General features: G+C 29.3%; 1 protein-coding gene across 1 annotated transcript; it reads right to left on the reverse strand.

The window, feature by feature from the left end:
- Positions 1-2,135: 2,135 nt before the first annotated feature.
- LOC118050732 (protein JINGUBANG) lies at positions 2,136-4,158 on the reverse strand. Its single transcript, XM_035061177.2, has one exon. It carries the CDS (start codon positions 4,039-4,041, stop codon positions 2,671-2,673), a length of 1,371 nt encoding a protein of 456 aa, XP_034917068.1. The 5' UTR covers positions 4,042-4,158; the 3' UTR covers positions 2,136-2,670.
- Positions 4,159-14,350: the final 10,192 nt, after the last annotated feature.

Below are 14,350 nucleotides of genomic sequence, written 5' to 3' on the forward strand. Positions count from 1 at the left end.
TTTTTTTAGAACTATTTTTTATTTAACTATATGATAACAAAAATAGACAATTGCGAAATCAAACACCAACTCAATATCAAGATGTTTTTTTTAGATCATGATAACCTCATAAAAGGCGAAACAAAACCAATTATAAAACTAAATTCCCAATCAACCCAGTATCTAATGATAAAATAAAATAAAAACTAATTGAAAAAAGTTAACCTTGTCAGACCAGCGAACCAAATCAACTAGCCAATCATGTGAATAGGTCCATGGATTTTATAAAGTTTAATAGCATAATTTTTCTCTGAAACTATTTTTTTAACTATATGAAAAAATAAATGATAAAAAAAGTCAAGTTCAATTAAAAAAAAAAAAAACGCCCTACCAAACTTGTAAATAGGACAACATAGGTTACCTTAACAAACTCGCAAACCATGTTAATTTTCTAGAAAGGTAAAATAAAAATAAACAAATTATGAAGCCAAATTCTCAACTATCCCAATAATAAAAAATGAAATTGATAAAAGTTTTTTTTAAAATCATAAAAAAAAATTAAAAACAAAAACAAAAAATAAAGAGAAAGCAAAACATTGTGGATTACTATTGCCATTCACAATATTAATGCGTATGGGTGATTAGTAGTGGTTTTCTCACCCTTTAATTTTTGTTACTTTGTAAAATTTAATAACATGATTTTTCTCTAAAACTATTTTTTTTAACTATATGAGAACAAATAAACTATAAAAAAGTCAAGTTCAATTAAAAAAAAAGACAAACCACCAAATTTGTAAACCGAGACAACCTGGATTACCTTGGTAAAATCATAAACCACGCTAACATCATATAAAAACTAAATAAAAAGAAGCAAATTACGAAGTTAAATTCTCAACAATCTCAATTTTAAAAGATAAAATTAAAAAAGAATAGATTTGAAAAAAAAATCCTAACAAAAATTCAAAAAGAAAACAAAACATTATGGATTACTATAGTAATCCACAGTGAAATGGGTGTTGGGTGAACATTGTTTCCTCACATTCTTTAATTTTTGTTACTTTATAAAGTTTAATAACATGATTTGTTTTCTAAAACTATTTTTTTTAATTATATGAGAAAAAAAAATTTATAAAAAAGTCAAATTCAATTAAAAAACTAGAGGAAAAAAGAAACCATACCAAACCCATAAACTAGGCAACTTAAAATATATTAACAAACCCGCAAATCATGCTGAACTCATAAAAAGATAAAATAAAAGGAAATTTTTTTGACAAAAACAGTTTTGAATAAAAAAAAAAACATGTATTCAAGAAAAAAAAAAATAACACTGTAAAGAATTAATTGCTACAATGCTTTCATTTAGTTTATGTTAATATTCTAGGATTTTCTAATCATTGCATATATAAATATTCATTTGTTATTCATAAGCGAGCGAGACACATTTTCAGCGGTGCAAAACAAAATCCCCCAAGAGAAGATTAGATTATTACATTTTCTACAGAGAACACCTTTGATTAATCTGCGTATAAATCTTGAAGGTACAGTAACGCACCTAATCCATTCATTTGACTAGTAAGTGATGAATCTTGGCATGCAGCTATATGTTGACTTTATAATTAGAAATGAGTGATTTACAAGCAATGATATTTGATTCTTCAACCTGACGAAAGCAAACGAAATATTCAAATTTCATGTGGACCTCCGTATTCCCCTTGGTTTTTCTTGTTTTCTTAACCACTCCCCCTGGGTTTGCTTGTCGCGGTTGCCCCTTTCCTCTCCTTCAAGAATTACCAGTAATTACAGTGCGGAGAGAGACGTGAAGTTACTTCCATATGCATCACATTATCTTCTTGGCGATCTTTTGCCATCGGCTCGCCTACGAGAGCTGACAAGATTAATCGCACGTCTTCATTTTTCATTTTGCAAAACTAAGATGTTCGTCGGCAACAGTACTGTTGTTCAAAAGTAGCTCAGTGCTGTCCCTCCAAACTCGTTAGTTTTCTATATATGCTAGCAATGAATTCTTAATTAGTTTTCTTTTTAAAGACAAGAGTTGTGTCCCTTGAAATCACAAGTCTGTCTCAAGTTTCCTGCTTAAATTTGTAATTGATCAAGAATATTCAAGATCATATATTATAACAATAATTTGCTGGAGGTGCTCAAGAAACCCTTTGCGCTTTTTCGATACAAACGCATAAACATGGCATTTGCAAAGTTATACTGGTAATATTTACAAGTCACAGTCCTTCCAAAGTACAAAACATCTCCTGTAATTAAACTAAACAAAACAACTAATGGAAGTTCATTTTGAGTATTTCTGCTGTGGTTGTCTAATCGCATGCCACTGTCTCCATCTAAAAACCTGCCAATAATAGACTTCATAGTCGGAGCTATAACATCAACAAAATATTTTGACAAAGAGGGGAACTTTTTTACTTAACACATGAAGACATCGAACCGAAAGCATGGCTGGCATGCACCATCAATTTATCCGTTGTCGGCCTTTTCACTTATTTTCAACACCATATATATCCATGCCTTGAAGCCCGAGCGTCTAGGCAATTTGGCCTCCAAAATCATGTGATCCATGGATCCCATAGCGTCACTGTACCCCGCTTTCCATGGCGTTTATAGCAGGGTCCCCCGCTGCGCGTGACTCACGTACCATTCAACTCGTGTCATGAAGACACTCTACCCGTGATGTTGTCTTTTGTTTTGGGTATGTGAAGAGAAGCCCAACCTAGGTGATGGATACTCCCTACACTTTGGCGCGTTCTCTGTCACGCGCCAAACCTTAACAGACTTGTCTAAACTCCCACTATACACTATCCACCGCTGATCTCCTTCGTCAGATTCTTGATCTCCTTTAACGGCTAGGCATTTCACTGGCCCACCATGACCAGTCAAAACTGCCAAGCAAGTATGGAAGCCGCCACCTTCCCTACGCCACACACAAATACTTTTATCAGCGGACCCACTAAACACCAGATTACCAGCTGACGCCAAGCAAAGGACGGCCAATTTGTGGCCCCTGAGGACCCCGCCATGTGACAAGAACTTTTCACGTTCCCAAAAATTTACCAACCCATCGGATGAACCACAGTAAATTACAGCTGATTCTTGATTTACCGAGAGCGCAGTCACGGCGTTTTCATGTTTTAACAGTGTTTGAACCAAAAAATGCCGAGTTCCTCCCCCTTGAAGCTCCCTTCTCCATGCTTTCACTGTTCCATCAGCTGAGCCGGTAAACACCAAAGAATCGAACCCGGTGACAACTGAATTTATAGCATCGTCGTGGGCGTTGATTGATTCAAGGCATTTATAGTCTGAAACTCGCCAAACTTTTAGGGTTTTGTCCCAGGATCCTGAGTATAATAAACCCTGATCTTGATTCAGGCTTAGGCAAGAAACTGCGTCGAAATGCTTGATACGTAAAACATTGCGATGTCTACGAACTTCTACGTAGTTCTTGGGATTCAAAGAGCCTTTGACGCAATCTTTAAGAGTTGGCAAGGTCCCAACTCGTCTGTAAACACTAGGGTTTCTGGTAGATATCGTCCAGACTCTGATCTTGCCATCTTGATGACAAGTGAAAATCTTTTCACCGCATACAACAATGGCCTTAACCAATCCACTGTTGGATTTAAACCCTGAAAAATCCTTCAAATTCTTCCATACACGTACGTTCTTGCTATCGGAGCCAGTGTATAGAAAATCACCAGAGGCAGCTATAGAATAAACATGACCTTCTTCACGTGAAATTGATCCAATAAGGCCATTTTTAGAGAGCTTATGGCTGATTGGAGATGGTATTATCCAAGGAGATTTAGTGTATGGAGACATTTGGCTCCATGGGGAGAGGTAAGGAGAGAGCTCACCACTTGGTGGGGTGAAACTGCTGTAATATCTAGGACTCATATTGGTTGAAGTTGGGCTGTTTTTGTTGCTTGATTCATCATCATCTTGATTAAAAGTTGCAGGATCGGAATGCAAGAGAGCACCGAAAGTTGGTCGGTGTATTGAGAGTTCTGCAACCATGGTGCTGCCTCTTTCGTGTTTCATGGAAAGCAAATCAGTAGCAGAGGGTTCTATAACAATTCAGGAATCAGGAGTTTTAGCTAGAAAGAAGCTTGAGAGGTTCTTGAAAAAAAGTTTGGGAAGCAGAAGGCTGGAACGGTTTGAGAAGGGCTAAGGTTTCTATATATATTAATGGAGGATTCAGCAGTGGTTAATTGGTGATCTAATGGTGTCATAGGTAGACACGTGGAGATTAACGGCAGCAATCATTACTAACCGGGAAACTGGCTGTGCCGGTAATAAGGAAACTATGAATCTATAGAAAATTTTGCAGTATGAATGAATAAACGGCCGTTTTTATTTTGTTTGTAAAGGCGTTTAGTATTTACAAGCTAGTGTTTGTCTTTATATATTATATTTTGGGAAAATATTTTTAGATTTTCTTTCTAGAACATGGACTCACGGGTAATCAAGAAAGAATCATTACGTGCAAACTGCGTTCATACGGTTAAAAGTGTGATTGTAGTTTTAAATAATTTTTTATGTTAAAATATATGTTAATGATAGTATTTTTAAAAAAATTATTTTTGATATTAGTATATTAAAATAATTTGAAAATACTAAAAATATATTAATTTAAAATTAATAAAAAAAATAAAAAAAATTAAATTTTTTTAAAAATATTTTTAAAATAAAAAAAAAAGTCTTGACATGGCTAGGACTTCGTCAGGATGTTCTGTTTTTATACTAGACCAGCATACGGAATGTCCTTTTTTACATGTTAACGCCATTATGGTTTTGGAAGCGAGGATATTGTTTAATTGTAGCTTAATTCTCAAGACAAATAAGCCAGCTGTTATTTGTTTTATTATTCATATCATGCTTCTCATCAACCTTTACATTATCGGCAAACAAGAAATCATGCGATGAGTTGCGACAACAACGTTAAAGAATGCTGCTCAAGATTATATTTAATAATTTATTTTTGTATGTTAAAAATATTTTTGAAAAAAATTAAAAAAATTTTATTAATTTTAAATTAATATATTTTTAGTGTTTTCAAATCATTTTAATGTGATGATATTAAAATTATTTTTTAAAAAATAAAAAAATATCATTAATATATATTTTAACACGAAAAATTATTTAAAAAACAACCATAACCACCCTAAAAAAAAAAAAAGGTTAATGCATTGTTAACTAGCCATGCTTTCAAATCATTTTGCTTTCTAAATGCTTTTGGGACAGTCTCTCGCCGTTCCAATCCATTCATGTATTGTATTATTAATCACTCTAGCCATGCTAGTTAACTACTTACACGGGATTCTCCCTCTTCCAAAACACTATTATTTCTCTCAACCATTTTAAAGATTAATGAAAACTAATAACAAATTGTAACAAAATCATGACCATTGGATCATGATTCTAAACACTATTATAGCATATCTGTTTTTAAAGTTTGTAATTGTTTTTTTAATATCTGTCAAAAATATTTTTTTACTACGACACAAAAAATTATTACAATATAGACTTGGATAGTAAAATCATAAAATTATAAGTAATTGTTTAAAATAATTATATATTGACAATTCTAGCAAAGAAATTAAATTACATTAAAATCTAATAAAGTGAGTCAACAATATTATAATCAATGAATGATTTAAATAAAACTAGAGAAATAAATAATAAGAATCAATAAATTAATGACATGAAAAAATAAAAAATCTTAGATCAAAACTTGTCAATACAGGGAAATCACTAAATGATAAGAAGTAAACATGAACCTAATAGTTTCCTTTCGGGTTAAAAGCTAATCGGCTTAAAGTAGTAATTAACTAACATAAATTCAATAATGAAATAAAACTCCTAAACAATGTTTAATATGTTAGAAACAATTCAAATTAAAAATAATTAATTAAAATTAATTAATTAAATAAAATATAATAATAAAAAAAGTCTTCATGTTAAAATTCCTTCATGTAACTCGAATCTTCAAATTTTTTATATTCTTGATAGATTTGAATACTGATTTCAAATATATCATTCTCTTTCATCTGGATGAATTACTTAGCTTATAATATATGGTTGAAAAGCTTCAGATGTCTAGTTTCCACCTTAACTTTAGTCTCAGAAAACTTCCATCGGTAGCTTTAGATATGTTCTAAACAGTACACGAAGGTCTAGTTTGACATATTTAAAAAGATTCATCTACTGACTTTTCACCTCTGAAATATTATGTTCCTGAACTCTATTTGACATAACAATTCACCACAATATATTTTCATGTGTTTAATATTTTCTTGTAAAATTTCAGCTCTATCCAATATACAGTTTAAAAGATATATTAAATCTCGTAAAACTGGTCAGCAGATATTTTAATGTTAAATTTGAACTTAACTTGGTTTATATCACAAATTTAGTAAACTCGTAAAATCGGATCAAATTTATCAATTTTACACTATTTAAATCTGATTTTATTAATTTTAAATTCTTAATCTAATTTTATACATTAAATATATATTGACACATAAAATCATATGAGTTAAGTCTTGACTTTAACAGCAATGATTATAGCTAGCTAGCTATATTAATAATTTGTCAACTAAAGTTGCTTCTTTTCCCTCCAATCATCACTTTTATTTCTTTTCTTATTTCTTTTTTTTATTGGAATGTCTCCTATTATCGCATGGGAGAAATAAATAACATTACAGTATAATATTTTCACGTAAGTCATAGGTTGGTGAACCACACGCTATTAAATTCCTCTTCCAAAACTCCTTGTCGACCCGTAGCCGCTTTTGGCTAATTTCATGCCTTTGGGCGCGCACCAAATGTCAAACCCTTCTTTCTTTTTATGGCTGACACCTGCATCTCTCAAATTGGTAAAGGACAGAGACCTCCGTTAAGCCCCTCGCCGTCACAAAGCTAACGCCTAACGCCCACGTAACGGTTTCCCTGGCAACACAGCTTTATCTGCTTTATAGCCACGAAACCTAAGAGTGATTTCTACCACCAGTTATGAACCAACACGTGTGCACTTAGGTCATACTACGTTAGCATGACTGCATGGCCCCGTTGGGTGTCTGTAGTTGCTGGTGGAGGGAGTCCGGTCATTTCTAACTTGCGGCAAAAAGTTGTTTTAAAATATTTTTTTCATTAAAAATATATTAAAAAATTGTTTTTTTTAATATTAAAATATTAAGAAAATATTAATTTAAATTTTTTAAAAAAATATTAAAAACATGTTTGAATTGCAATTATAATCAATGCCTTATTTAGTCAAAAGATCAATAGGATTTGTATTTGTATTTTAATTTGATTGACATTCGGCAATTTTGAGAACGTGATCAATTTTCCTTGCTAGTTTATAAGACAAAATCAATACTTTTTTTCAAAATTGATAAGACAAAAAAAGAAGAAGAAGAAAGATGAGACAGATAATAATGAAATTATATACAGTGTAATCCGTTATTATATACACACACACACATGTTGCTGATTATTTTGGCACGGTTAAACTATGTTCTTGGTTTTAATAATAGTTAATTAATTAATATCTTTTTCAATTCATAAAAAAAATGATATTCGATATCAACAAATCATAGCTTATTTATGTTTTTGCTAGAAATAAATTTGTATGGTTTAAATTTTAGTTTGATTATTTGTATTTATGTTGAGTCCACGTAAGAATGAGGATGGGGTATTTTTTTGTATTCATTTCATAAATTACCAATTTACTGCTAAAAGATAGGAGGAGACCTTTAAATTTAAAGTAGGAGATAAGATATACTTGAAAGTCTCATAATAGAAGTATATGCTATGAAAAAGAAACTAGCACCGAGATACATGGGAGCCCTTAGTAGTTGTTAAGAGAATTGATCAACCTATAACATATCAGTTGACTTTGCCCCTGTATATACATATATGGCTAAGTTCCATGATATATTTCATGTCTTATTGCTATGCAAGGCCAAGATAGATCCTTAATTAGTGTTTTTGCAAGTCCATATAGAAATTGAAGAGGACTTGACCTTGAAAGTAATACTTATAAGAGTGTTGGATCTCGACAAGAAAGAGGTAAGGAATAATAAGATCCATATAATTAAAGTTTTATAGAGAAGTTCTCAAGTGAACAAGGAAACTTGGGAACGAGAGTCAGGAATAAGAACAAAATATTGTGAAGAAAACTTAAGAAAACTCATCATAAAAACACAAAAGAGAGGTAGATTAAGAAATAAAAGTGTGTTAGGGGGAGAATTGAACATGAAATTGGTAGATCCAAGGCCCAAAATCTTAAAAAAAAATATATGGTTAAGGATTTTTGGAGGGAAGAAAGAAGAGTGAAGGAAGAAAGAGGGTATTTTCAAGCTTTCGACCTTTGAGTTTCCAGGTAACAAAACTTTCCAAAAACAATTGATTTAAATGGTTTTTGTGTGTAATGTTTAATGAGAAGTATTAGGGTATAGGGATTCTTGAAATTGAATGTTAGAGTGTTAGATGATGTGTTTTGATTATTAATTAATGTTTAATTATGTGAAAAATAATTGGGTAACAACTAAATTTGAAAGAATTGAAGAGAATTTATTCCTCTTTTTAGGCAAAGCTTTCAGCCACATAAAAAAAAAAAATAATCAGTGTTTGGATTATTTAATGCAAATGATAGATTTATTGCGTAGAATTGTGTGTTTGAATGAAAAATGTAGGGTGAAGTGATTGAAAAAAAAAAAGCCTATGAAGGAGACAATTTCAGCTAAGACAAAATTAATTACGATGATTAATTTACTATGGAGTGTGATTATTAACATGTAAATTAAACTATTGATGGATGAATTAGAGATTTATATTAAGAAAAATTAAAATGGAATATTATTCCATATTTATGCATAATTTTCGGATAGGAAAAGGAAAACAAGAAATTTACGACTTTGATTTTTTTTTTTTTTCAAATTGAAAAATTTGTTGATGATGTTTAAATGAGAATTTGGATTATGTATGGATAAAGATTTGAAATTTATAAAATATATGTATTGGTACATGTGAAATTTTTGGTATTATTACACAACATGAGCGACTAACATAACTCAAATTCTAAGGTTAATGTTAAAAACCATGACTTTTTATTATTTATTTAAAGTTAAGCATGATTTTGAAGTTCCATTTAAGTTATAACTTATAGCATCTTGTATTATGTCGAGTTAATTATCTTGTAATAGAAACTAACACCTAGTTTAAGTATGTCGAGCTAGTTATACTGGAATAGAAACTAACGCTTAGTTTGGGTATTTCAAGCTAGTTATTTAGTAATAGAAACTAATACTTCGTTTAAGTATGTCGAGCTAATTATACTGGAATAGAAACTAACGCCTAATTTGGGTATTTGGAGCTAGTTATCTCGGAATAAGAATTAATGTCTAGTTTGGGCATGTTTGGTTAGTTATTCTAGAATTTGAAATTCATGTTTGAATTTTAAAAATGCGAATAAGTATTTTTGGGATAAGGGTCTATGTATGATCTTAAAAAGAAATCATTATGAAAATGAAATGTTTTACAATAAGATACCAAAATTATTAATGATTTAGATTGTTAATTTTATAAATGATTGACCTATTTAAGTTGAATTAAGGAATATTTAATTTTGTATATATTTTATCTCATGTTATATTTAAGTGTGAATAACTTCATATGAAATAAATTTTCAGGTATATAATAACAACACATTGATCCATAATTTATTTGTAGAAATTCTACTTCTGTGTTAAAAACTCCAATGGAACAAGTTGTTAAATCATTTTGTATGTAAAAAGTCCAAAGATAATATTTTTGGATTGTTTTGAAATGTTAGAAATTATGATGTATGATGTAATTTTAATTGGTTTGAAATGTGAATGATTTAAATTAGGTTTTTATTTTAATTTTACTTTAAATTCTTAGATAAAATATTGTCATAATTCATGCTTAAATTATATATATAGTGATAGTAACCATAACAAGTATCAACAATACACACACTCACCATTTTTCTTTTTCTTTTTCTTCTTTTTCTTCTTCGTTCTCTCCTTAAATTTTGCTAGTAAAATTTAATAACAGCCCTTTATTTTTTTTTTCTTTATATTTGGTCCATATTTTTTTTATTAATATTTATTTATTTTAGAATAAGCTATAAAATTATAAATGCCTTTTAATTTCACTCTCTACTATTTTTAAATCTACATATAATTTATAAAATTATAAATGTTTTTTTTAATCTCACCACCTATAATTTTCAAATATATAAATAATCTATCAAATTATAAATGTTTTTAATTTCACCGCACTATGATTTTTTTAATCTTTCAAATTTTATTATTTTAATTGTTATTTATTTTATTATGGATCATTTTTTTTCTTATTTTTAAATTTTATCATTCTTGAGTTTTTTTTTTCTATCAAATGTTTTTCTTATTCTTTTTGTTGTTATTTTTTTGGCTTTTACTAGTTTTTTTATTAATATTTTTTTTCACAAATTTCATTCTTAAAAATTAAATTGGTTGAAAATTAAGTTTCTTGATTGAATTCATATCCAAGATTTCATGGGTTGTGAATTTTAGAAATTAGATCAAGCTAATAAGTCTTAATCGAAGATGTTTTGTTTTTGTTTTTTTTAATAAGTCTTAACCGAATGTGTTTTGTTTTTGTTTTTTTTTTAAGGTAATGTTTTCTTCTTCTTTTTTTTTTTTGTTGGGTTTTGCTTAGTTAGTTTTTGAGGTTTGCCTTTTATTGGGTTGCCCCTATAATTATTTCCAATTTAACATCTCTACTATTTTTTATTTTTAAGGTGATGTTTTCATATGTTTCATCCTTTTTAGGTTTTGTTTCTATATTCTTTTTTTTTTTTAATTTCACCTCTATTATTTAATCTATAAATAATATATGAGATTATAGATGTTTTTTAATTTCACCCTTATGATTTTTACTCTTTCAAATTTAATTTTTATTTTTTTAATTGCTATTTATTTTATTTGAAATCATTTCTTAAATTGTCTTTATTTTTTTTTCGAATCTCATCATCCATGGGTTTTTTTTTTTGCTATCAAATTTCTTCAAAACTAAACTTGTTGAGAGTTAAGCTTATGGATTAAATCCGAGTCTAGAATTTCATGAGTTGTATGTTTTAGAAATTATAATAGGTTCAGAAGGTTAGCCAAGGTTTTCTTGGGTTTTGTTTTAGATGATGTTTTCTTATATTTTATCCTCTCTTTTTTTAGATTTTGTTTTGTATTTTATTAGGTTATTCTATAATTTTTTTTTAATTTTACTCATATTATTTTTTAATGTATAAATAATCTATAAAATTATAAATATTTTTTAATTTACCTCTGGAGATTGTTTTAATGAGTCCACAAATGTAGTGATCTATGAAATGAAGATGGGGCAACACTTACTATTTTTTTTTTATTAAAAAACTGCAAAAGGTGGATAAACATTTTATTTTCCCAAATGAAAATACATTGCCGGGTTTGAAAAGCAATTTGAGCAGCACTAATGTCAAAATTTGAAAATGGGACTCTGGTTTTTTTTGGTAAATCACGACTTAAAGCTCTAAATTAGATATATGGAGGTAGCATCGATCCAATGAGATCATGATACAGAATAGAATACAAACTCATGAATAGATCATTAATAACACAGTCCTGCCTCACATATGAATTTCTCGTTAAACCGAAATTCACTAGCAAATCTCTTCAGCTGCATTTGCCACTAATGTTGAAATTTGTTAATATTTACCCATGAAATTGGATAACAATATTTTGTTAATCATATTAAAACCATCAAATTGTTAGAAAATAATATAAATTATATCATGAGATCTTATCTAACAACTTAAATATTAGTTAAAATAGTTCTTTGATATGATATTATAACCTAGATGATTAAGTGGTCACGAATTTAAATTTCACAATTCTTATTTATTTGATAAAAATTAAACACAAGTAATATAAACTTTGTGTAAATTTCAAGTTTAAAAGACCTAATAGTTTATCTAATAGTTATAACTTAAGGAAATATGTTAGAGAATAATATAAATCATATGTTATAATTTTATCTAATAATTTAAATTATTAAATTAAAATAATTATTTGATAAAAAAAGTGCTGATACAAGCAAAACATACTTGCTGAGACAGTAACGACTTTTCATCATATTTTGGCGAATGCATGATAGCTGGTGGGACACAGGAAAACAGCCGTTCATTTGTATTCTTGTTGAATTTACAACATGTACAATGTATATATAAATTTGTCGCCGGAGGGTAAGAAATACAGAGTTTTTTTTTATTATTATCTTCTCTTTTGAATTTGGAGGCATGTACAAACAACATTGTCAAAAACTGTTGACTTCATCGATTACAAATACAAACTTCATTCATGGATTAGGTGCTCCTTTTCAAGGGACTCAAATGGGTTAACCTAATTTCAATTGTTTTTTAAATTGGAAGGGAAAATGAAGAAGAAGGGGATCATGTACAAGATCATGATCCTCTTATTTTAATGTATTTCTCATTATGATATTTTGAATTTGCCAAATATCATTATCAATCAAGACACCACCTTAACTAGATTTGTTTGTCCTTGTTTGAAATTGAAACCTCTTATTTTTACTTTCTACCTATTTTGGATAGTGGCTATCAATTTATTAAAAACAATTAGCATGTTTTTCTTTTTTAAAATATTGATGAAATATAACAATTTAAAAAATAATTAATAAAATAACATAGTTTATTCATGTTATGATCGAAGAAATACGGTATTCACTCTTATTTTATTAATTTTTTAAAAACTATATTATTTAATCAATATGTTTTTTTTATATTAAAATGCTAATAAGCAAAGAATAACCCATTATAAGCTAGAAAGTATTCCATCGACACTTGTCTCTAATGCAAAAGTATTGACTACCTCCACAAGCAGCAGCAACTTAAAGTTTGACAAAGGGGAGCAGAATCAAGGCATGTGTCGATGAAGCTCATAATATTAAAATTACGATGATGAATTCTGATATCTTTATGGCATGTTTGTTAACCATCAAACACTCTCATTGCCACTCCACCGGACATGATTTGCGTCTACCATACTTTATTAATCAATCACTCAAACAAGCAAGAAGACTTTTAAATAAACCATCTAGTCTAATGATAAAAATTTAGGATTAAAAAATTTATTTTTTTGTAATCTCAAATTCAAACTCTATGGTTGTTAATATGATGGTTACTAGAAACTTAAATGGTCGTTAATTTCAGGACCCGTGAGATTAATTAAAATACGTACAAACTGACCTGAACATTAAAAAAAAATAATTAAATAATTGGATTCCGTACATGGTATTGTTTCTTGGAACTCTCTCTGCATTTGTCTGCTCCCTTAGGGATGAACAAAGTGCTTAGTCACGCCATAATTGATCTTAGGTTTATGCAACAAGAAAGATTGCACAAGCAACAAGCATACGTGATAAGGGGAAATAGTTTATACAAAAAAAAAAAAAAAAAAAACAAGGTGGAGAGTCGGAGACAGTTGATGATTTCTTGATTTGCTTTTTCTTGATAAATATTATCCAGGAGTGATTGGTAAACACGTTTACAGGGTGAGTATATATAGAACCAAAGCATCAATCCAAAGATTTCCTTGAGATTATATTTGATTACATAAGCAAGGAGGTTAAAGAAATGGTAATTAATAGACAGCAGATTAAATTAACACAGGTGTTCTCCTTTTTGCATCAACAAGTGTTTAAAACTACTGAAGTTTAGGTATACGAAGAAGACCTAGGGTTTATAAAACAACTTCCTTTCCTCATATCATGCCACTTAGCAGAATTTTCACCTAAGATAATAAATCCTTTGTTCTAATCCACTGCACGTTGCTTTACGAAGTAAAAAAGTGTTGGTGCGAGCAACAGGGAAGAGGATTAAGTCAACTATGATAGAGTTAATAAAGAATTAAGTAGAGCATCTGCTTAGCAACCGGCCAAATTAAATGACCTCTACTGACTTTTTAGCTTGTCCCAAGATACGCTCTCTGATCGTTTTCAAAAGATTTATACATAATCTCTTCATTTTAATAATTTGATTTATTTTTTTAGACAAAATGGCTGATGGTTATCACCTTGACTAGAAAGCTAAAGTGATAGGTTATCAATATCTTCAAAAGATTCTTTTTAACAAATGTAGGGACTATGATTAAATAAATATATTTAAATATTTTTCCGATAATATTACGAATGACGAGATTGTGAGTCTAAAGTTTGAAGAATTCATGAGATATTTATACTTTATAAATCTTGTCTTTTTATAAAAAGGATTGAATAAAATGTTATTTTT

The sequence above is a fragment of the Populus alba genome, chromosome 4, assembly GCF_005239225.2.
Source record: "Populus alba chromosome 4, ASM523922v2, whole genome shotgun sequence".
NCBI classification, from domain to species: domain Eukaryota; kingdom Viridiplantae; phylum Streptophyta; class Magnoliopsida; order Malpighiales; family Salicaceae; genus Populus; species Populus alba.